This window comes from Pristiophorus japonicus, chromosome 24 (genome assembly GCF_044704955.1).
Source record: "Pristiophorus japonicus isolate sPriJap1 chromosome 24, sPriJap1.hap1, whole genome shotgun sequence".
Lineage (NCBI taxonomy): Eukaryota > Metazoa > Chordata > Chondrichthyes > Pristiophoridae > Pristiophorus > Pristiophorus japonicus.
Genome location: NC_092000.1, coordinates 20,255,734 through 20,281,082, shown reverse-complemented (window position 1 = coordinate 20,281,082; position 25,349 = coordinate 20,255,734). Strand labels below are relative to the sequence as shown.

General features: G+C 46.6%; 1 protein-coding gene across 4 annotated transcripts in view; it reads left to right on the top strand.

Moving 5' to 3' along the window:
- The window catches only part of LOC139237982 (adhesion G protein-coupled receptor E5-like), an 85,393-nt gene that overhangs the window by 25,583 nt on the left and 34,461 nt on the right, over positions 1–25,349 (top strand). The window contains exons 4-6 of one of the 4 annotated variants that reach the window (XM_070867350.1): positions 2,427–2,576; positions 21,877–22,029; positions 24,570–24,722. In XM_070867350.1, the coding sequence (XP_070723451.1) occupies positions 2,427–2,576; positions 21,877–22,029; positions 24,570–24,722 (456 nt within the window). The remainder of the gene's footprint in view (positions 1–2,426; positions 2,577–21,876; positions 22,030–24,569; positions 24,723–25,349) is intronic. The other 3 variants (XM_070867351.1, XM_070867352.1, XM_070867353.1) reach the window with 3 other exon arrangements.

The window sequence follows — 25,349 nt, the reverse complement described above, 5'->3', positions numbered from 1 at the left end:
AAGTCCCTTACTAGTTCTCCCATTCTTCCTCAAGAAGCTTGTCAAAGCCAGTGGAAGTCAAGCACCTGTGATAAGTGAGACTCAGCTGTTCAGAGATTCCCAAAATTTCTTCCCTTATATTCCCAAACTGTAGGGATTAAAGGCTCCCTATCTGGTTGTGAGGTGAATTTTCTCTAAGCACCAACATTCCTCTAAGTCAGAATATAAGAACATTGAGGAAAAGTTCACTACACCCATTATGCCCGCCTTTTATTGATTGACCTCAAGCCCACGTGCTAGCCATATCCTTCAATCTCTACTCTCCAGAAATGTTCTCCTGAACCCATTTATACTGGCTGCTTCATAGTCCTTCCCTAGCAACTTCTTCAACAACGCTATCATCTCTCAGGTGAAAAAGTTGCGTCTGACTTTCCTTCCTAGTCTTGACTTCCTAATCTCTGTGTCCCCTGGAACTGGATCCATCAAGTTACCTCGATCAACTTAGTCAAATGCCGTCATAATCTCGATTATTTCAATAACATAACCATGTTTACGACATCACAAACACACACATACACAAGCTGGCTCTGCCGGAACCTGTCATGTGACCTTGTCACCTTTATTGTATTTACATCAGCAGTTGCATTACCACAGTAGTCCACTAGGTGGAGCAGTAGTCTACTAGGGGGCGCTATATTATGCTCCTCTTTCCTTATCTTCTGAACTGCTCGTTTATCTCATTGCCGTTTGTGGGGACGTTTGTTCTTTGCCAAATGGTGTAAGAACACTGTGTCTGCATAATGACACTGACTGCACTTTAATGTGACATTGTACCTGAAACACTTGGTTTCTCAGAGACACAACAAGACACCAAATAAATGCGAGTTCTCACATTTTGCAAAGGTGCTCCAAACTATTTTTACAGTTACCACAGTGAGATCCCTGGATGGCATGTGTGAGCCAAGCCTTTTTCAATGGCATGGAAACCTCCATTGGCCAATGGCATGATGCCTGATTTCCATCATCCGCCAAAAGTACTTCATTGGCTGTAAAGCGCTTTGAGACGTTCGGTGGTCATGAAAAGCGCTATAGAAATGCAAGTCTTCATTTCTTTCTAAAGCATAAACCGCTACAATGCTAACTTATTTTCCACAACCTCAAAACTCCTTGCCTCACGCAGACTGTCTTTCATCCCATAATCTTATCGCCTCATCGCGGTTTGATTTACGTCATCTTCCCTTTGACTCTTTTTGACCTTGCATTATGGGCCTTGGCCCTGCTCTAAGCACACGACGCCAGCGCACACATTGGCGGATCAAACTACATGGGGTTCAAATAGAAGGAATGATGAATGAAAACAAAGGGACCATCAACAACAAGCAGGGAAACACCTGAAGGCACTTCACAGAAGCGTGTTACCTTACACCCATGAAGTTGCGACTGGGATCTTTGGCTCAGCTGTGACGTAAGATGTTGCTGGAGCTGGATGTGTGTAGTGTACTTCCATTTTCATGTCCTGCTCCCCACCACTGTTTGCAGTCATCATTGTCATAGGTAGTCCCTCGAAATCGAGGAAGTCTTGTTTTCACTCCAAGAGTGAGTTCTCAGGTAACTGTACAGTCCACTATGGGAATTACAGTCTCTGTCACAGGTGGGACAGACAGTCGTTGAAGGAAAGGGAGGGTGGGACTGGTTTGCCGCACGCTCCTTCCGCTGCCTGCGCTTGATTTTTGCATGCTCTCGGTGATGAGACTCGAGGTGCTCAGCGTCCTCCCGGATGCACTTCCTCCACCTAGGGCATGGGACTCCCAGGTGTCGATGGGGATGTTGCACTTTATCAAGGAGGCTTTGAGGGTGTCCTTGAAACAGTTCCTCTGCCCACCTTGTAGGAGTTCCGAGTAGAGCGCTTGCTTTGGGAGTCTTGTGTCAGGCATGCAGACAATGTGGCCTGCTGTTTGAAGTGGGACCATCTCAACACCCATAGCACCAAGTGGAAGGGCCATTTGGCTGTTTCTTAGTATGGCCCAGTGGAAAGCAGGATGTCCAGGCAGTGGGAGGTCCAATTGAGAATGGCCTTCAACCAACCCCTCACTTCGAAGATATTCCTCAACTAAATGTTGGTGAGCATCATTGGTCCTTCAACAGCTGAGAGGTGTTCTGTTCTATCACAGTTGGTAGTTCGAGAATTATCAAGCATTCGATTTACAAAATCTCCCCCCAAATGGTTCAAACCCAAAGCTTTCTAGTTGATCCCTTCCTTGTTACTCTTGTGACTACCCAATCTGCATCCAGCCCACGAGCAAGCTCTCAAATACACTGGATGGATCACTAGCTGTCAGCACCTGCTAAGAAGACTAAGACGAGACTCCACAGAGGGGAACAAGGGGGCTTGCAACACCATATCGGTAATAGATGATATTTACATGTCCGTTTCATATTTATTACAGAAAATAATGAATGTTTCCAAATCTCACCAGTGTGTGGGCCAAATACTATATGTTATAATACAATTGGGAGTTTCTACTGTCTCTGCAAGAAAGGATTCATCACATCATCGGGACTAAGTAACTTTACAGATGATAATACAGGGTGTATAGGTAAGAACATAACACAGCCCTTTCAAAGCATGATGTCCCTGTTCTAAGCTTAGAGTGAGTTAGGTTATGTATTTTTTTTTTATTCGTTCATGGGATGTGGGCATCGCTGGCAAGGCCGGCATTTATTGCCCATCTCTAATTGCCCTTGAGAAGGTGGTGGTGAGCCGCCTTCTTGAACCACTGCAGTCCGTGTGGTGAAGGTGCCCCCACAGTGCTGTGAGGGAGGGAGTTCCACGATTTTGACCCAGCGACGATGAAGGAACGGTGATTATATATTTCCAAGTCAGGATGATGTGTGACTTGGAGGGGAACGTGGAGGTGATCCCATGCGCCTGCTGCCTTTGTCCTTCTGGGCGGTAGAGGTCGTGGGTTGGGGAGGTGCTGCCGAAGAAGCCTTGGCGAGTTGCTGCAGTGCATTTTGTAGATGGTACACACTGCAGCCACGGTGCGCCGGTGGTGGAGGGAGTGAATATTTAAGGTGGTGGATGGGGTGCCGATCAAATGGGGTATACTGTAAGGACTGGAAGCATCGAACCCCCAAGGATTTATTGGACATTGTCTGGACATTGCGTTGAATATTTTTCTCACCACAGAAAGAAAGCTGGAAGCAGTTTGTGGGAGGGGCCCAGGTGTGGCTCCATATTGGACTTAGAATGATGGGCAGGGAGTCTGGAATGACAATGGCCAACATAAGGCAGGAGGTGGGCTAATGGAGTCCATTGTTAGGCAAGGTGACCTCGTCAATCAGTGATTACCTGGATGAGATACCAGAACAATGGAGAGCCATTAAGCCCAGACTAACTTAAAGGCAATCTGGGCTTAATGTCCAGGCAATGTCCAATAAATCCTTGCTTCCAGTCCTTACACTACCCGTGATGAGCAACACATATAGCAACAGTAAAACAACAACAATTTGCATTTATGTAACGTCTTTAATGCAGTAAAACAGCCGGAGCTGCTTCACAGAAGTGTTGTCAGACTAAAGTTACACTGGATATATAGTGGAGTTTAGAAGAATGAGAGGTGATCTTATTGAAACATATAAGATTCTGAGGGGACGTAGATGCTGGGAGGATATTTCCCCTCATGGAGGAATCTAGAACTAGGGGGCATAGTTTCAGAATAAGGGGTCGCCCATTTAAAGTGGAGATGAGCAGGAATTTCTTCTCTCAGAGGGTTGTGAATCTGTGGAATTCTCTGCCCGAGAGCTGTGGAGGTGGGGTCATTGAATATATTTAAGGTGGCGATAGACATATTTTTGAGCGATAAGGGAATCAAGGGTCATGGGGAGCGGGCAGGGAAGTGGTGGTGAACCCAAGATCAGCTCAGCCAAGATCTTATTGAATGGTGGAGCAGGCTCAAGGGGCCAAATGGTCTGCTCCTGCTCCTGTTTCTTATCTTCTTATAGCACAGAAACTTGCACTATGGGCATTGGCAGATCAACCTACACAGGGTTCAATCATTCAGCCCAACCAGTCTGTGCCGGCGTTTATGCTCCAGTCGAGCCTCCTCCTTTCTTCATCTAACTCTATCAGCATAACCCTCTATTCCCACCTCCCTCATATGCTTGGCCAGCCTCCCCTTAAATGCATCGATACTATTCGCTTCAACTACTCCCTGGGGTAGCGGGTCCCACATTCTCACCCGCTATCGGTAAAGAAGCGTTATCCGATTAAAGTTTGACATTGACCTAAAGCTGAGACACAGAGGTAGGTTTTAAGGAGCGCCTTAAAGGGGGAGAAAGAGAGGTAGAAAAAAGGAGAGGTTTGGGGAGGGAATTCCAGAGCTTGGGGCCTCGGCAGTTGGCGGCACGGCCACCGATGGTTGAACGATTATAATCGGGGATGCTCAGGAGGTCGGACTGGAGGAGATTACAGAGATAGGGAGGGGCGAGGACCATGGAGGGATTTGAACACAAGGATGAGAATGATAAAATCAAGGCATTGCCAGACCGAGAGCCGATGTAGGTCAGCGAGCACAGGGGGTGATGGTTGAATAGCACTTACATGCTGTGGTTTAGGATATGGGGGCAGCAGAGTTTTGGGTGAGCTTATGTCGGATACAAGGTGAGAGGCAGGACAGGGGGGCACCGGAATAGTCGAGGCTGGATGTAACAAAGACATGGTTGATGGTTTCAGGAACGGATGAGCTGAGGCAGGGGGTAGAGACAGGCGATGTTGCGGAGTAAGTGGTCTTGCTCAAATTTTTTAAATCTCCGCAACTCAATTCAAAAGGCACCAGCTCGATTGATATAATGAATAACGGAGGTGAAGGTGGATCAGTGACTCCCAGTGTTGTTTACGTTGGCGATAATGAGAGTGTTGGGTCAAGCAAGGGAAAGTTGCCCACCAGTGGTTTGGCTAGTTAGGCCAGTTTGTGCTAGGGATTGATTCTGATCCCAGCCAGCAAGGTTAGAAAAGGGCCACAGTTCTTGCTCCCGATCACCATCCACTGACCCCTGCTGGAAGTGTGCATCTGTGAGTTTCTGCTGAGAAGAGGGCTGGCCTCGGCAATGAGGCCCAAATAGTCTGCCTCGACACCGACATCAAGAATGACCACTTGGACGGGGCAATACAGCCCGTGGAAGCAAATTCACAAAGAATCTGCTCACTGAGAAGAAGAGGAGAAAATTGATGGAAAAAGGAGCTCCAATGACCATAAAACGAAAAGTGGTGATAGGGAGATTACTTAGCTCGTTCTTGTACTGACAGCTGATCTGGATGATAAATCTGTAACGAAAAGTAATTTGCTGACAAATTCTTCAGCTCTGTGTTAATCTCTCTTTTGTATGGTGACCCTTTACATCTAATGTCACAGATCTTACCCACATGTTGTTGTTGAGTGTACTTGAAGAGTAAAGTTTTAATATTCATGTGTTGGTACATTCTGAAGCCATTTAAAAAAAATCTGTTCCTGGCATGTGGGCATCACTGGCAAAGCCAGCATTTATTGCCCATCCCTAATTGCCCCTTGAGAAGGTGGTGGTGAGCCGCCTTCTTCAACCACTGCAGTCCGTGTGGTGAAGATGATCCTATTTTGTAGCAGTTCACTGCAACTGAATGGCTTGCTGGGCCATTTCAGAGGGGTTGTTAAGAGTCAACTACAGTGCTGTGGGTCTGGAGTCATATATAGGCCAGACCAGGTAAGGATGGCAGGTTTCCTTCCTTTAAGGGCATTAGTGAACCAGATGGGTTTTTAATATAGGTAGGTAGTTACTGACACTAGCTTTTTATTTTAAATTCCAGATTTATTTAATTGAATTTAAATTCCCCAGCTGCCGTGGTGGAATTTGAACTCATATCTCGGGATCATTAGGCTAGGCCTCTGGATTGCTGGTTCAGTAACATTACCACTTTGCTATGGGCCCCTGATTTATGATTGTGGGAGTGTTGTTGTGGAGAAAGGAAGGGCTGAGCAGTTCTGTTTGCTTTGCTTTGAGTTAGGGCGGCCATTTGGCTAGTTTCTGCGGTAACATGCCCAGTAGCCATGTGTGGGCCTTGTCTAATTCTCATGTTTGCTTTGTTGCCCTCCAGAGGATAGAAGGATAATTGGAACTCGGTGGGATTCTAATCTTTGCCGTTTCAAGCCAAGTGCCTTGCCAAATGAGCTAACACAGCTGTAGCGTTACAAAGAGAATTGTAATTTGAGGATTTATTAGATGATTGCTGGATGGTTAGGTTTTGACTGGCCTAAATTTACTTGTAGTCTGTGCAGAAATTGTGGATCATCCAGCTGGAAATGGAGATTGGTTCTGAATGAGACATTGGCTCAAAATGATGAATTAATTTGCTTGTTGATAATTAGATGGTCATGTGCTGGTTGAGTACCTCGTGCAGGAGATAGGAAGCCCTTGCATTACTTTGAATAAATGGCACTTACTTACGTGTTGCTTCAGTCAATGGTGATGTAATGGCAAGTGCTTCTCAGAATGAGTGAGATGGCTTTGGTCTGCCTTGTGGTCAGGAACCTGCGATGTTCTGCATCTCTGTTATTGTCCACGTACTGTTGGGTAGATGGTGTCCTTGTGGTCACTGAAGCACCTGTGTAGCATTCCATCATAAACATCAGAAGAGGAATACACTGCATAAGCGTCGACATGGTCCGGGACCACAGTCAAAGAACTCTCTACTGTGAATGTTGCTGTTAATTGAAATGACGAGTTGCGCTGATGACAGCCCACTTTCTAAAGGAATACTACAATTAAAAAAAATAAAAATTGTTTGGATGTTCCTATTCCTGGTTCATAGAATCATAGAAATTTACAGCACGGAAGGAGGCCATTTTGTCCCATCGTGTCCGTGCCGGCCGACCAAGAGCTATCCAGCCTAATCCCACCTTCCAGCTCTTGGTCTATAACCCTGTAGGTTACAGCACTTCAGGTGCACATCCAAGTACTTTTTAAATGTGTGACGGTTTCTGCATCTATCACTCTTTCAGGCAGTGAGTTCCAGACCCCCACTACACTCTGGGTAAAGAAATTTCTCCTCATAAACGTCTCCCCAATTACTTTAAATCTATGCCCCCTGGTTATTGACCCCTCTGCCAAGGGAAACAGGTCCTTCCTATCCACACTATCCAGGCCCCTCATAATTTTATACACCTCAATCAGGTCTTACCTCAGCCTCCTCTGTTCCAAGGAAAACAGACCCAGAATCTCCAATCTTTCCTCATAGCCAAAATTCTTCAGTCCAGGCAACATTCTTGTAAATCTCCTCTGCACCCTTTCCCATGCAATCACATCTTTCCTGTAATGTGGTGACCAGAACTGCACACAGTACTCGAGCTGCAGCCTAACCAGTGTTTTATACATTTCAAAAATAACCTCCTTGCTCTTGTATTCCATGCCTCGACTAATAAAGGCAAGCATTCCATATGCCTTCTTAACCACCTTATCTACCTGACCTGCTACCTTCAGGGATCTGGGGACCCGCATTCCAAGATCACTTTGCTCCTCTATACTTTTCAGTGTCGTACCATTTAATGTGTATTCCCTTGCCTTGTTAGACCTCCCCAAATGCATTACCTCACATTTATCCGGATTGAATTCCATTTGCCCACTGTTCTGCCCACCTGACCAGTACATTGATATCTTCCTGCAGTCCGCAGCTTTCTTCTTCATTATCAACCACACAGCCTACTTTAGTGTCATTTGCAAACTTCTTAATCATACCCCCCAACATTCAAATCCAAGTCATTGTTATATACCACCAAAAGCAAGGGACCCAGCACTGAGCCTTGCGGAACCCCACTGGATACAGCCTTCCAGTCACAAAAACAGCCATCAACCATTAACCTTTGCTTCCTGCCTCTGAGCCAATTTTGGATCCAAATTGCCACATTGCCCTGGATCCCAGGGGCGTTTACTTTCGTGACCAGTCTGCCATGTGGTACCTTATCAAAAGCTTTGCTAAAATCCATATACACTGCATCATACGCACTGCCCTCATTGACCCTCCTGGTTACCTCCTTGAAAAATTCAATCAAGTTAGTCAGACACGACCTTCCCTTAACAAATCCATGCTGACTGTCCTTGATTAATCCGTGTCTTTCCAAATGAAGATTTATCCTGTCCCTCAAGATTTTTTCCAATAATTTTCTCACCACCGAGGTTAGGTTGGCTAACCTGTAATTGCTTAGTCTATCCCTTTCTCCCTTCTTAAACAAGGGTACAACATTAGCAGTCCTCCAGTCCTCCGACACCACACCAGTAGCCAGAGAGGATTGAAAAATGATGGTCAGAGCCTCTGCTATTTCCTCTTTTGCTTCTCTTAACAGCCTGGGATATTTTCATCCCGGCCTGGGGATTTATCGACTTTCAAAGCTGCTAAACCCCATAATGCTTCCTCTCTCACTATGTCTATCTCGTCTAATATTTCACACTCCTCCTCCCTCATTGCAAAGTCTGCATCGCCCCTCTCTTTTGTGAAAACAAACGCAAAGTATTCATTGAGAATCATGCCCACACCTTCTGCCTCCACACACAGATTTCCATTGTGGTCTCTAATAGGCCCCACTCTTTCTTTAGTTATCCTCTTGCTCTTAAACCTCCCCGAGGGCATTAAAAGTCAACCTCATTGCGTGGGCTGAAGTCACATCCAGCAGATAGGGAGGGCAGGCTCCCTTTCCCGAACCATTAAAGAACCAGTCGCATTTTTATGACAATCCATTTACTGGCCCACATTATTAAATTCAATTTCACAACTTGCCCTGATTGTGACCACTGTGCTGCTAGTTGAGGGCCGTAGCTAGTGGACCACTGCCGTCACGGCACTCTACCTGACTGCAGTGAACTAGAAGAATTATACACATCATTCCCACTATCCCATGACTTCGTCATCACATTCTTCAAGTCCATATTAGTTGAAGTGAATCCTGGTAAAACCAGTACTGATGGTCAATGACCAATAGAAGTATCAAGGAGAGCGACTGAAGCTGTTAATTCAGAGATTATAAGGCAGGACAAAGAACAGTAAATGCTCAAGGAAAGGTGTTATTTCCTGGGCTAGTTTCGATCGCCTGGATGGGTCGGAGAGGAATTTTCCCAGATTTTTCTCCCTAAATTGGTCTGGGTTTTTAATCTCTAAAGGGTTTTTTGCCTCTCCCAGGAGATCACATGGCTCCGGTTGGGGTGGAGTGTGGATGTTTTTAATATAAGGGGTGTTGCAGTGGTGTGGAGTGGACTGGTTGGGCTGGGTGCTCTTTGCCTTTCCGTCATTGTTCATGGGTATGTATGTAATCTTCAGGGCCGCTGACCGAGGGCTGTGTGGCTCTTTGTCGGCCGGCGCAGACACGATGGGCCGAAATGGCCTCCTTCTACGCTGTAAATTTCTATGTTTCCATGTTTCTAACACAGTATTCCAGCATTGAAATCTGGTAATGAAAGTATCTTAAAAATGACTATATGGACCCAGAGAGGGACCTTCAGGTGTATCAAAGGTCCTACTTAGTCCAATCAGAACAAGGGATGTTAGCTAGACTTAATCCTCGGAGCATCAAAGAAGCAAATGAGGAATTGGAACCCTGAATCATCAATTGGGGATGTTGTACCCAGAGAGTCTGACCAACTAACATTTTTATCAGATGGAGAATGGGATGTAAAACCTGGTCCATCAAGTCGAATCCCTGGAATAAGAAGAACTAGTTGTGAGACTAAAGCCTAGAAATGTCTCAGGTATGAAGTTAGAGCACCAAATGCTGAACATCTTCATGTGATGTTCCTCTGTCAGACATTTTAATGCAGGTATTAACCCATGATGATGGTCTGAGGAATGCCACGTAAACATACGAAGTATTGATGCGTTAACATCTACAGGAGTCGTTTCTAACCTCTGGGTGATTTGGAAAAGGCTAAAATTTCCAGAGGACGAGGGAATGGGAGAAAAAATTAAATTAAATTCCACAGCAAGAAAAATGTGTGCTGATTGACAAACCCAGATGAAACACCATAGAGCAGGACATGCTGAGGTTGACAGGGGTGGGAAAGAAGACGCGGTAAATTGTGAAATAGTAATTACGTGACGCTCGGTATGAGTTTCACAGGCTACAGATTGCAGGAAGAAGGCAGAAGCCATGGGGTTAATGAGTAATAAAACACAATGAAAATACCTGTTGTGAACCTTGGTTGGACCACACTGCTTAGAGTTCTGGTCACCATATTATCAAGCGAACACAGAGGCACTCGAGAGGGTGCAGAGAAGATTTATAAGGATGAGACCAGAAATGGGAGGGTATACCTATCAGGAAGGGATGAACAGGCTATATCTCTTTTCTCTTGTGAAAAAAGAAGGCTGAGGGGTGACCATATCGAGGTCTTTAAAATTATGAAAGGTTTTGATCGAGTGGATACAAAGAGAGTATTTCCACTTGTGGGGAAGAGCATAACTAGAGGCCATCAATATAAGATAGTCACCAAGAAATCCAATAGAGAATTCAGGAGAAACTTCTTTACCCAAAGAGTGGTGATAATGTGGAACTCGCTGCCACAGGGAGTGGTTGAGGCGAATAATATCGATGCATTTAAGGGGAGACAAGACAAGCATATGAGGGAGTAGGGAATAGAGGGTTATGCTGATAGATTTAGATGAGGAAAGACGGGAGGAGGCTTGAGTGGAGCATAAACGCCGGCATGGACTGGTTGGGCCGAATGGCCTGTTTCTGTGCTGTATATCCGGTGTACTCCTGGGACCAAATGATACATGTAATCCCTGTGAGAAATACTGATTTTTCAGGGAGATTTCACAGTTAACAGATTTGACACTAATAATCTAAGTGTTTTTTAGATCCTTATCTGCCCCGCTAAACCATTCCAACTGGAATTAATTCATCTGCATGAACCTTCATACCCAGTGGTGACATCAGAGCAATGTGTGAACCAACACAGGTTATATCCCTTAAAGTTGAATGTTATGCTCAGCAGGGGAACTGTCTTTCACTGTATGAACCTGCTGCCAAGTCCCAGGTTTTATTGCTGCTCTGTGCTGATCTCAGTCAGGGTAGCAGTAGGGATTAACCTCAAAAGCCCTCAGACAGGGAGGGGGAAATCAGCCATGTTTTTGCACTTCTGATGCCTCTCCAGCGACCCCTAGTGGATAGTACCAGCACGGGGATGCTGCGTTCGGTCAGGTTGGGCCTTTTGCCTCCAACAGCCCCATAGTCATCATCATCGTAGGCAGTCCCTCGAAACGAGGATGACTTGCTTCCATGCCAAAAAAAAGGATGAGTTCACAGGTATTTCAATGAAGGACCTAATAATCCAGGTCCTGAACTACATCCTGAGGGGTGGAAGATGCCTGTACATGAATTTTTTTTAACGTGTGGTGGCCGTTGCACACCAGCCACCACACGGGCTTGGTCCAATGGCAAGGGTTAACCAAAACGACTGGAGACTTGCTCTGCTGCACGGACCCAGTGCGCGCACATATGGCAGTGTGGGCTGGGCCCGTGCTGCCCCTGGGCCCTCGCCTCTTCTGGGCCCCGAACTCACGCCTCTCCTGGGCCTCGATCACACCCCTCTACAACTAGCCTGTTGACACTCACTGGCTAAGCTCGCACATGACAGAATGTCCCTTGGCTGGGGTACCGAATGGGTCATCAGCACTAGAGGCTGAAAATGTCTTCAGGGAAGGACGAGGAGAAACGAATTGGCATCAAGATGAGCCGTTCTCCATGTTGTTGGTATCTCCTCCTCATCACCGCTACGGTGCTGGATGGTGTTAAGCTCCCTGAGGTTCAGAAGGCGGAGTTGGACTGAGAGGTGGTCAGTTGCTTGAGGTGCTCAGGGCCAATTGTAAGTAAGTTTCTCATTCCAGAAATCAACGAGCGTCAATCAAACCCGTGCGGCCCTAATGCAAGATGCGTCAACGTAGTTGGGTCTTTCAACTGCACCTGTGCCAAGGGATTTGGCCCAAACACTGGGATATCTAAAGATTAGACAAAGACTCAGTGTCGAGCTAAAGACTATTCTGCTACAGGAGCTGCATTCACCTGTCTTTCAGTAATTGCACAAAATGGCACGGGGTGCTGACGTACACAAAGGATTGAATAGATCGCCAGAGGAACACTGGATCATGATTGATAATTAAAATAATAAAAATGCCCTATCAATCAAAGGAAAAATGGGGAAAGAACAGAGATGAGGGATTGATCGAATAGCTCTGTCAAAGAGCCGAAAGCAGCACGATGGACCCAATGGCCTACATTGGTGCTGTAACATTCTACGATGCTATGATCAATTGACCAGAGGGTGGTGTATCTTTGGAATTCTCTACCCCAGAGAGCTGTGGAGGCTGGGTCATTGAATATATTTAAGGTAGAGATAGACAGATTTTTGAACGATAAGGGAGTCAAGGGTTATGGGGAGCGGGCGGGAAAGTGGAGTTGAGGCCAAGATCAGATCAGCCATGATCTTATTGAATGGCAGAGCAGGCTCGAGGGGCTGAATGGCCAACTCCTGCTCCTATTTCTTATGTTCTTATGACCTTTGTAAAAAATTACCAATCATATTGGGTGAAAACTGAAATGGAACTTGATAGGTTGAGGAATATAAGAGGTCATCGGAAGGCATCAACCAAAGGGGTAAGTGAACTTATTAGTCATTGTTAGCAGAAAGCTCAAAGGTGAGATTTTCTTCACATGCAGGGTTAACGGGCGGACAATCAGGCTTCACATTCCCCTATGATGTCTCACCCTCCCCCGCCCACAATCTGCTGACTCTCATTGTCCAGCCTCACCCAGGTGGAGCCCCCCCCCAGTGGGAGCCATCGTCTTCAGGAGGAGAGAAACATTGGCCCCGAAAAGAACCCAGTGCCCATGTTGTAGGCACCTCCCCCCAGCACCTCACTTGCTGCACTGTGCTGAATGGTGTTGACATTCCCTGAGTTTGACGTCGGCAGAAATTGAGCCGTGACACTCGGGAGGTAAATGTCGCAGGAACCCCGCTTCAGGCAGGAGCGAGAGCAAGACTGAGAGATGATAAGTACATGAAGGCGTTCGGGGGATTATAAGCTTATTCCTTATTCCAGATATCAACGAGTGTTTGACAGTCTCATGTGGCCCGGATGCGACATGCACCAACAAATTTGGAGATTTTGAGTGCTCCTGTGAGGATGGATTTATCTCAACCACTGGAGAAGACACCTTCACCGATACGACAAAGACACAGTGCCGAGGTAAAGACTATTCTGCTGCAGGAGCTACGTCCGAAACAATCGCCTGTCTTTCAGTAAATGCTCAAAGTGACACAGGGTGCAGTGCGCCCACACAGGATTGAATAGTTTGCCAGGGGATTGCTGGATCAAGATTGCTAATAAAAATTGCCCTATCAATTTGCATGGCTATTGGGAAAGAGCAGGGGGTAGTGGGACTAATCGGATCACTCTTTCAAAGAGCACGATGGGCCGAATGGCCTCCTTGGGTGCGGTAAAATTCTCTCATCAATTGACCTATATAGAAAATTACCATTCGCACTGGGAGAAAACTGACATGGAGTGTGATAGGTTGTAGGATATCGGAGGACATTAGAAGACATGAAGCCAAGGGCTAAATTAACTCGTTAGGTATTGTTAACAGAATAAATGATAAATTATGAATGTGTTTGCACCTCAAATGGATTGGAAGGCACTTTTCCCCGGATACTGGATACTTTAGGCACTAAAGAGCCTCTGAGGTGGCCAATATGGGGTCTTAAGCTGAATCGTCGGTGGAGCCCACGTTTAGTGCGAGCCTTGGTAAAGGAATTGAAGCTTGCGCTGGGAATGAGTGCCCGGAGGATCGTTAAACTCCTGATTTCCACTTGATGATCCCGAGACGCAGAATGCCCGCAGTGCTTGGTATACCCTCCAGGCCACCATAACCAATGCCTGCGAAGAGACGCTCGGTCACTCAACCAGGAAACACCAGGACTGGTTTGATGAGAATGGCCAGGAGATCCAGGAGCTAATAGATCATAAACGTAGGGCATTTCTGAATCTAAAACAACAACCCACTCGGGAGCAACAAAGCAGCTTTACAGGCGGCTGAAGGCTGAGGTTTAACAAAAAACCCGGGACCTAAAGGGATAGATGGTGAGTGGAGAAAGCACAGGAGATACAGCAGCTGGCCGACAACCAAAGACCTGCGAGGATTCTTCATCGCAGTCAAGGCTACCTACAGTCCAAACTCCCAAGGCCCCACCCCAGTGCTGGCCAAGAACGGGGAGATACTCATCAAGGACACCGAGGCAGTCAGGGCCTGCTGGAAGGAGCACTTCGAAGATCTCCTTAACCGAGACTCTGCCTTTGACCCGAGTGTTCTCGACTCCATCCCTCAGCATGCTACCTGCCACCATCTCAGCAAAACCCCAACGCTGCACGAGGTAGAAAAGGCCATCCGTTAGCTCAAGAACAACAAGGCATCGGGAGCGGATGGAATCCCTGCTGAGGTGCTAAAGTATGGCGGAGAGGCGCTGTTGGCGCCAATACATGACCTCATCTCTCTCATCTGGAGGGAGGAGAGCATGCTGGGAGATCTCAGAGATGCAGTGATTGTGACCATCTTTAAAAAAGGGGACAAATCCGACTGCGAAAACTACAGAGGAATCTCCCTGTTATCAGCCACTGGGAAGGTCGTCGCTAGAGTCCTCCTCAACTGACTTCTCCCGGAGTCACAGTGCGGATTCTGTTCACTACGGGGTACAATGGACATGATCTTTATGGTGCGACAACTGTAAGAGAAATGCAACCCTTGTACATGGCCTTCTTTGACCTCACAAAAATCTTTGACACAGTTAACCATGAGAGACTATGGAGAGTCCTCCTCCATTTCGACTGCCCCCAAAAGTTTGTCGCCATCCTCCGCCTGCTCCACGACGACATGCAAGCCGTGATCCTGACCAACAGATCCACCACAGGCCAATCAGTGTCTGGACCGGGGTCAAACAGGGCAGCGTCATCGCCCCAACCCTCTTCTCAATCTTTCTCGCTGCAATGTTCCACCTCACACTCAACAAGCTCCCCGCTGGAGTGGAACTAAACTATAGAACCAATGGGAACCTGTTCAACCTTCGTCGTCTCCAGGCCAGATCCAAGACCGTCCCACCCTCTGTCGTCGAGCTACAGTACGCGGGAGACACCTGCGTCTGCGCACATTCAGAGGCTGAACTCCAAGTCATAGTCAATGTATTCACTGAGGCGTACGAAAGCATGGGCCTTACACTAAACATCCGTAAGACAAAGGTCCTCCACCAACCTGACTCCGCAACACAGCACTGCCCCCCCCAGCCATCAACATCCATGACGCAGCCCTGGACAACGTGGACCACTTTCCATACCTCAGGAGCCTATTATCAGCAAGGGCAGGCATCGACGACAAGGTTCAACACCACCTCCAGTGCGTCAGTGCAGCCTTCGGTCACCTGAGGAACAAGGTAGTCTAAGACCAGGACCTCAAATCTGGTACCAAGCTTATGGTCTACTGGGCTGTAGTGATACCTGCCCTCCTGTATGGCTCAGAGACATGGACTATATACAGTAGACACCTCAAGTCGCTGGAGAAATACGACCAGCGATGCCTCCGCGAGATCCTGCAAATCCTCTTGGAGGATAGACACACCAACGTTAGCGTCCTCGACCAGGCCAACATCCCCAGCATCGAAGCATTGACCACACTCGACCAGCTCCATTGGGCGGGCCACATTGTCCGCATGCCCGACACGAGACAAAGCAAGCGCTCTACTTGGAACTCCTACACGGCAAGCGAGCCGCAGGTGGGCAGAGGAAACGTTTCAAGGACACCCTCAAAGCCTCCTTGATAAAGTGCGACATCCCCACTGACACCTGGGAATCCCTGGCCAAAGACCACCCTAAGTGGAGAAAATGCATCCAGGAGGGCGCTGAGCACCTCGAGTCTTGTCGCCAAGAGCATGCAGAAAACAAGCAAGGCAGCGGAAGGAGCGTGCGGCAAACCAGACTCCCCACCCTTTCCTCCAATGACTGTCTGTCCCACCTGCGACAGAGACTGTAATTCCCATATTGAACTGTTCAGTCACCTGAGAACTCACTTTGGGTGTGGAAGCAAGTATTCCTTGATTTTGAGGGAGATTATGATGGGAATAAACAAATCGTGTCTCACCTTTTACTGTTCACTTGCTGCTGGAGGTTTGAAAATAATTTTTGAAGATTGACTATTGGGAGACTTTCTGGGGCACTTTGTCAAGACTTCACCAACACTCCATCAACATTTATTCTGGAAATTGTTTGAAGACTTCACCTAAGCAACGCCTCGATTTCAACATTTTCGATTCCTGGGATGGGGGGATTCTCCTATGAGGAGAGATTGAGTAGACTAGGCCTGTATTCTCTAGAGTTTAGAAGAATGAGAGGTGATCTCATTGAAACATACAAAATTCTTACATGGCTTGACAGGGTAGATGCAGGGAGGGTGTTTCCCCTGGCTGAGGAGTCTAGAACCAGGGGTCACAGTCTCAGAATAAGGGGACGGCCATTTAGGACTGAGGTGAGGAGAAACTTTCACTCAGAGGGTGGTGAATCTTTGGAATTCTCTACCCCAGAGAACTGTGGCGGCTCACTCTTTGAGTATATTCAAGACAGAGATCGCTAGATTTTTCAATGTTAAGGGACTCAAGGGATAGTGCAGGAAAGTGGAGTTGAGGTAGAAGATCAGCCATGATCTCGCAGAATGGCGGAGCAGGCTCGAGGGGCCCATTGGCCTACTTCTGCTCCTAATTCTTATAGTCTTATGTTGGCTCCTCTCTCAGCCCGCCCACTCCGCACCTTCAGTGGTAGAGGGTGAGTGCGGGCTACATATATGCAGCTCCAGGAAAATTGGGTCCAACCAGCACTCGAGTGTTAAACCTGCAGCTGTCACTTTCTGCAACTTTCAAATCGTGATAATCATAAAATAGCCCAAAAGCTGGGCACAATCGACACAATCAAACCGGCATTGCTAATGAGCGCAGCACCCAGTTAGCATCTGGCCAAAATAACTCCTGGACTTTCTTCGCATGCAGGGTTAGCGGGCGGACAATCAGGCTTCACACTCCCCTGTGATGCCTCACTCTCCCCCGCCCACAATCTGCTGACTCTCTGTCCAGCCTCACCCAGGTGGAGCCCCCCCCAATGGGAGCCATCGCCTTCAGGAAGGGGTTAACATTGGCCCTGAAAGGACCCCCAGTGTCCATGTTGTGGGCACCTCCTCCCAGCAACTCACTTGCTGCGCTGTGCTGAATGGACTTGACGTTCCCTGAGTTTGACGTCGGCAGGAATTGAGCCGTGACACTCGGGAGGTAAATATCGCAGGAACCCCGCTTCAGGCAGGAGCGAGAGCAGGACTGAGAGATGATCAGTACATGAAGGCGTTCGGGGGATTATAAAATTATTCCTTATTCCAGAAAATGACGAGTGTTTGACAGACCCATGTGGCCCGGATGCAACATGCACCATCACATTGGGCGATTTCCACTGTACCTGTAAAAGCGGATTTCAGTCAAGCACCGGAGCATCGACCTTTAACGATGCAACAACTCAGTGCCAAGGTAAAGACTTTATTCTCCTTCGTAAAGAAGCTCAAAAAAAAGAAAGAATTTGCATTTATATAGCGCCTTTCATAACCTCAGGATGTCTCAAAGCGCTTTGTAGCCAATGAAGTACTTGTTTTGAAGTGTAGTCACTGTTATGATGTAGGAACTGTGGCAGCCAAGTTATGCACAGCAAGCTCCCACAAACAGCAATGTGATAATGGCCAGATAATGGCCCTGAAATTCCGGTCTCCCGGGTGCGTATGGAGTGTGTACGGAGTGTGTACGGACCCAGGAAGGCATCGCAAAAGCCGGTTTCATGCGCTGAAAGCCGGCTTTTCCGATCTGTCAAGCTCCAGCCCGACAGATCTTCCGCATCTCGGGAGCAAGGACATTTGCAAGGGCAAGATTGCGGTATTTACCCATATCTTGCCCAGCAAATGTCCTCAAAACTCTTTCGCCTGATAAAGCATTGTAAAATACAATTTTAAAAACACATTTTATTGTTTGAAAACCTTCCCCACTACGGTAAGTTTATTTTAAACCATAATTTAAAAAACATTTTAAAAAATCGGAAAAATATATTTTGTTAATATGGCCCAGAAGTTCCTCTGGAGGTCTTCCCGCGGGGCAATTGCCTCCTGACCGGAGATTTTTTACGAAAGTACCTGGTGGTCTCGGAGGCGCCCGTTGATTTCCATTGGGGAGGCCTTCTCCTCCCGCGCTGCAAAGCGCGCTCCCGTCCGGAGGGATCCCACGGTGACATGTGACTGCTCAGCCAATCAGGTAAGTATTTCACAGGTTCCCATTAATAGCTCTGAGACGCGCATATCGACGAGTTCTCAGTGCGATTAATGGGAGCAAAACCAAACACACAAAATAATAAAAAATAAAAAACAGACCACACAGATTTAAAATTAATTGAAATTCAAGTTATTAATGTCTTATATAAATAAAATATTTTCCTGGTTTTTTAAAAAGTTTTTTTAATTATGGTTAAAAATAAACTTACCGTAGTGGGGAGGGTTTTTAACAATAAAATGTGTTTTATAACTTTATTTTAAAATGTTTTAAAACACTTGCACCTGTAAAAGTAGGCTATACGCCTGCTTTTATCAGGCGCAAGATTTTTGAGGACATTTGCTGGGCAAGATATGCGTAAATACTGCATCTTGCTTAAAAATGTCCTTGCTCCTGATATGCGCGAGATCTGTCAAGCTCCAGTTTGACAGATCGGAAAAGTCGGTTTTCAGCACATGCGCATTGTGCGCTGAAAGCCGGCTTTTGCGATGCCTTCCCGGGTTCGTACATACTCCGTACGGACCTGGGGAGGCCTGAATTTCAGGGCCAATAGAAGTATAGAAACATAGAAACATAGAAGATAGGTGCAGGAGTAGGCCATTTGGCCCTTCGAGCCTGCACTGCCATTCAATGAGTTCATGGCTGAACATGCAACTTCAGCACCTCATTCCTGCTTTCTCGCCATACCCCTTGATCCCCCTAGTAGTAAGGACTACATCTAACTCCTTTTTGAATATATTTAGTGAATTGGCCTCAACACCTTTCTGTGGTAAAGAATTCCACAGGTTCACCACGCTCTGGGTGAAGAAGTTTCTCCTCATCTCGGTCCTAAATGGCTTACCTCTTATCCTTAGACTGTGACCCCTGGTTCTGGACTTCCCCAACATTGGGAACATTCTTCCTGCATCTAACCTGTCTAAACCCATCAGAATTTTAAATGTTTCTATGAGATCCCCTCTCATTCTTCTGAACTCCAGTGAATACAAGCCCAGTTGATCCAATCTTTCTTGATATGTCAGTCCCGCCATCCCGGGAATCAGTCTGGTGAACCTTCGCTGCACTCCCTCAATAGCAAGAATGTCCTTCCTCAAGTTAGGAGACCAAAACTGTACACAATACTCCAGGTGTGGCCTCATCAAGGCCCTGTACAACTGTAGTAACACCTCCCTGCCCCTGTACTCAAATCCCCTCGCTATGAAGGCCAACATGCTATTTGCTTTCTTAACCACCTGCTGTACCTGCATGCCAACCTTCAATGACTGATGTACCATGACACCCAGGTCTCGTTGCACCTCCCCTTTTTCTAATCTTTCACCATTCAGATAATAGTCTGTCTCTCTGTTTTTACCACCAAAGTGGATAACCTCACATTTATCCACATTATACTTCATCTGCCATGCACTTGCCCACGCACCTAACCTATCCAAGTCACTCTGCAGCCTCATAGCATCCTCCTCGCAGCTCACACTGCCACCCAACTTAGTGTCATCGGCAAATTTGGAGATACTATATTTAATCCCCTCGTCTAAATCATTAATGTACAATGTAAACAGCTGGGGCCCCAGCACAGAACCTTGCGGTACCCCACTAGTCACTGCCTGCCATTCTGAAAAGTATCCATTTACTCCGACTCTTTACTTCCTGTCTGACAACCAGTTCTCAATCCATGTCAGCACACTACCCCCAATCCCATGTGCTTTAACTTTGCACATTAATCTCTTATGCGGGACCTTGTCAAAAGCCTTCTGAAAGTCCAAATACACCACATCAACTGGTTCTCCCTTGTCCACTCTCCTGGAAACATCCTCAAAAAATTCTAGAAGATTTGTCAAGCATGATTTCCCTTTCACAAATCCATGCTGACTTGGACCTATCACGTCACCTCTTTCCAAATGCGCCACTATGACATCCTTGATAATTGATTCCATCATTTTACCCACTACCGATGTCAGGCTGACCGGTCTATAATTCCCTGTTTTCTCTCTCCCTCCTTTTTTAAAAAGTGGGGTTACATTGGCTACCTTCCACTCCATAGGAACTGATCCAGAGACTATGGAATGTTGGAAAATGACTGTCAATGCATCCGCTATTTCCAAGGCCACCTCCTTAAGTACTCTGGGATGCAGACCATCAGGCCCTGGGGATTTATCGGCCTTCAATCCCATCAATTTCCCCAACACAATTTTCCGACTAATAAGGATTTCCCCCAGTTCCTCCTTCTTACTAGACCCTCTGGCCCCTTTTATATCCGGAAGGTTGTTTGTGTCCTCCTTAGTGAATACTTTATTAAATAAAGTAATAACTTTATTTAAATGAATAAAAATACGTTGTGTATTTTATCAATTTTTTATTATTGGTTTTATGTGCTTGGGGGCTGTTTCTCATTCATAATAATGTGAACTCCAACTTAAGTAGTTCCCATTATTATGAATGAGAACATACTTTACCTGGATTGGCTGCCCAGAACTATATGACTGCAGCTCCAGGCCTGCGCACATCCTGACGTGCACGCACTGCGTTGTGCTGTCAGTGGAGGCCTCAGGACCGGGATCTTGCGTGGGCGCAACGGGTTCAGGTAACCGCGGGAAGCAGCCGACTGGGATTTCTGGGCCAATCTCTTTTAGTGATTTTGGTTGAGGGATAAATATTGGCCAGGACACCAGGGATAACTCCCCCTGCTCGTCTTCAAAATTGTGCCTATGGGATCTTTTACATCCACCTGAGAGAGCAGATAGGGCCTCGGTTTAACGTCTCATCCGAAAGATGGCACCTCCAACAGTGCAGCACTCCCTCAGCACTGCACTGGGCATGTCAGCCTCGATTTTTGTGCTCAAGTCCCTGAAGTGGGACTTAATTCCACAACCTTCTGACATAGAGGTGAGAGTGCTACCCACTGAGCCAAAGCTGGCACATCACAACTTTGTTATTTGCCTGCAAAACCAAGAGGAGAGATTTAGCTGCTAGGGAACTGTATTATTTCACAGAGATATTTCCATTACAGAGCTGAAATATAATGGTGTTATTCTCGGTAGTGTATCTGCTGCCTCTTCCCAGCACTACCCCCACCTACTCCCCTAAGGTGATACCTTCGATTTACATCCTGCCATTCAGAGTACATCTCCACCTCCGTGACCTCTTGACGACTGGCTGAATCCAGTCCCGGCCCCCAGTTCCCCCACATTGAATATCTGGCTCTTTCCAGGACACTGTGGCCCATTGTGGGCTCGGGTTTTGAAGGGACAGATGTCCATTCGGCCGGCTTCAGACGATAGCCGATTGGCAGGTGGGACCCATCAGGGCAGGACTTAGGGGCCAGCAATTCCAGAGTCGTGCCCGTCAGTCCCACTTCAACCACTGCTCTTTGGCCCTAACATCTTCACACTGATGAGCAAAACATTCCTCCGCTTCCCCACCTCCCCCCAAATAACGTTTGAAAAGATCTCCCAACAGCTGGTTAAGTTAGTAAAGTCACTTTCTTATGTATTACAGATATTGATGAGTGTGTGAATACAACGAAAGTTTGCGGGTCCAATGCAACCTGTAGCAATACAATAGGAGGTTTCTACTGTACCTGTGCTGGAGGCCTTGTCCCAAACAATGGAGAACTCAACTTTACCGATATAACAAAGGTTCAGTGTCAAGGTAAGGACTTTACTCTCCCTCGCAATGAGTCCCAGGATGAGAGTGTTGTGATTCTTTATCCTCTTTGATCTTCTCAAGCCAGCGCGTTTTGTTTGTCATCCTTGCAGTGGAACTTGAACCCACGATCTTCTGACCCACGTATGAGAAACACTGCCCACTGATCCACGGCTAAAAACATTGGTTGTTAATGAAGTTGAGGACGATAGTGCCAACGTTACTCATTCTTTTTTTCTCTGTCTGTCTTTTCTGATCGACTTTGAACCTGTATCTGTTTGTTTGGCATCCATTGCAGTTGATGTGTGTTTGTCCCATACCTGTAGCACCAATGAAGTGTGTCGCAATAAAAATGGCTTATCCTACTGTGAGTATATTAAAGGATTTTACTCACCCACCGGGGAAGTAAGGAATATGTCAGGCCATGAGGCTACACATTGAGCTGGTAAACAATTCTGCTGCTGCTGATGGCCCACAGCGATTCATGCGCTCCCATTTTTGAGCAGCTAGATCTGTTCTGGAATGCTGCGTACAGTTTTGGTCTCCTTATTTAAGGAGGGATATATTTGCTTTGAAGGCAGTTCAGAGAAGCTTCACGGGGTTGATTCCTGAGATGAAGGGGTTGTCTTATGAAGAAAGGTTGAGCAGGTTGGGCCTCATTGGAGTTTAGAAGAAGGAGAGGTGATCTTATTGAAACGTATAAGATTCTGAGGGGGCTCGACAGGGTAGATGCAGAGAGGATGTTTCCCCTCGTGGGGGAATAGTTTCAAAATAAGGGGTCGCCCATTTAAAATGGAAATTAGGAGGAATTTCTTCTCTCAGAGGATCGTGAATCTTTGGAATTCTCTGCCCTAGAGAGCTGTGGAGGTTGGGTCATTGAATATCTTTCAGGTGGAGATAGACAGATTTTTGAATGATAAGGGAATTAAGGGCAGGGAAGTGGAGTTGAGGCTATGATCGGATCAGCCATGATCGTATTAAATGGTGGAGCAGGCTCGAAGGGCCAAATGGCCAATTCCTGCTCCTATTTCTTCTGTTCTTATGTTCTGAACCCATCCCATTTAGCACGGTGGTAGTGCTACGCTGCGTGATGGAGGGTGTCCTCACTGTGAAAAATACTGAACCCTGCCCTTTGTAATTGTAAAAGCTAGCGGGAATGGTTAGTACAGAACAATTTAGCTGTTTTGAGAACTAAACCTCAAGTAGACACTGTGGCCTAGGATTTCCGTTCGATTAAGAACCAACCTGTTGCATTTACAAAACCTCAATGCCAAATGGGAGATTGTGTCCTTGGCCTTTGGAAGCTGGAGTGGGTTAATCTCTTTCACGAGGGATATTTCATGTATTCGTCGTTATAAACATAGGCAGTCCCTTGAACGAGGATGTCTTGCTTCCATGAGAGTTCACAGATGTTTCAATGAAGGACCTGATGTTCCAGTCCTGAACTCCAATTGAGGGGGTGGAAGATGCCTGTGTGTGGATTATTTTAACGTATGTCGATCGTTGCACATCAGCCACCACACAGGCTCGACAGAGCTAGGCCTTTATCCAGTGGCAAGGGTAAACCAGGACGACTGGAGACCTGCTCTGCTGCACGGACCTGGTGCGCACACATATCGCAGTGTAATATACACTGTATCAAAGCTTCATTATTGCAAGGTCCAGACTTTTCTTCCAAGAGGAGCGACATGGCTGTAAAGGACCTACAACAATCACTTGCATTTATATAGCGCCTTTAACGTAGTAAAACATCCCAAATTGCTTCAGATGAGTATTATAAGACAAAAAATTTGACACCGAGCCACATAAGCAGAAATTAGAGCAGGTGACCAAAAGCTTGGTCAAAGAGGTAGGTTTTAAGGAGTGTCTTAAAGGAGGAAAGAGAGGTAGAGGTGGAGAGCTTTAGGGAGGGAGTTCCAGAGCTTGGGGCCTCGGCAACAGAAGGCACGGCCACCAATGGTTGAGCGATTATAATCAGGGATACACCTATTGGTTGGCAATAGGCCATATTATCTCTTGTCTCTCTCCTGAAGTGAGCGGCTCATTAGGTTGTTTACAGAGCTGAAATATAATGGTGTAATTCTCCGTAGTTCATCAGCTACTTAACTACCACTTCCCAGCACTCCCCCACCTACTACCCTAAGGTGATATCTTCCATTTACATCTTGCCATTCAGAATATATCTCCACCTCCGTGACCTCTTAATTACTGGCTGAATCCAAGTCTTGGCCCCCGGTTCCCCCACATTGAGTTTCTGGTGCTTTCCAGGACACTGCGGCCCATTGTGGGCTCAGGGTTCAAGGGACAGATGTCCATTAAGCTGGTCTCAGGGGATGGCCGATTGGCAGATGGGACCCATCACTTGGGGGCCAGCAGTTCCAGAGTCGTGCCCGTCAGTCCCACTTCAACCACTGCTCTTTGGCCCTAACATCTTCACACTGATGAGCAAAACATTCCTCCGCTTCCCTGCCTCCCCCCAAATAACGTTTGAAAAGATCTCCCAACAGCTGGTTAAGTTAGTAAAGTCACTTTCTTATGTATTACAGATATTGATGAGTGTGTGGATACAACGAGAGTTTGCGGGTCCAATGCAACCTGTAACAATACAATGGGAGGTTTCTACTGTACCTGTGCTGGAGGCTTTGTCCCAAACAATGGAGAACTCACCTTTACCGATATAACAAAAGTCCAGTGTCAAGGTAAGGACTTTACTCTCCCTCGCAATGAGTCCCAGGATGAGAGTGTTGTGATTCTTTGTCCTCTTTGATCTTCTCAAGCCAGCGCATTTGCCGTCTACTGTGGATCTGTGCCCGACCTGTCCCCTGTGCGCCCAATGGAGTCTGAATGTTAAAATGGCCATATCTTGCTGGTATCTAAGTAACGGCGGGTTTGCAACGCACAGCGTATATCCGCAAGTTCAAGGGACGGAAAGAAATGCCATGAGTTGCGAGTCACCAGAACTTGCTGGTCGATTTATTCTTTGCTTTGGACAAATGGCATCTCGCCCTGATCCTCCCCCGTTATTTCTAAGAGCTTGTTGGGTCCGTGCATTAGTTGCCCATTAAACTCGCCACAGAAAGTTCGGTGATTGAAAAGTGTTAGTAACCTCTTGAACAATATGATCATTGCTGATGCAGCACCAATCAACCTCTCTAGCCTAGGAAGGGAACAATTTAAAATGTTCAATTTCATTCCTGCATGTACTTAATTCTTTTTGGTGATTTTTGAAAATTTCACATTTTGATTCTTTCTGTCTCTTTTTCTCTCTCTATTAATCCCACTCTTTCCTTCCCCTCTTTATTGCCCTTTGTGTTCCTGCTTTGGCT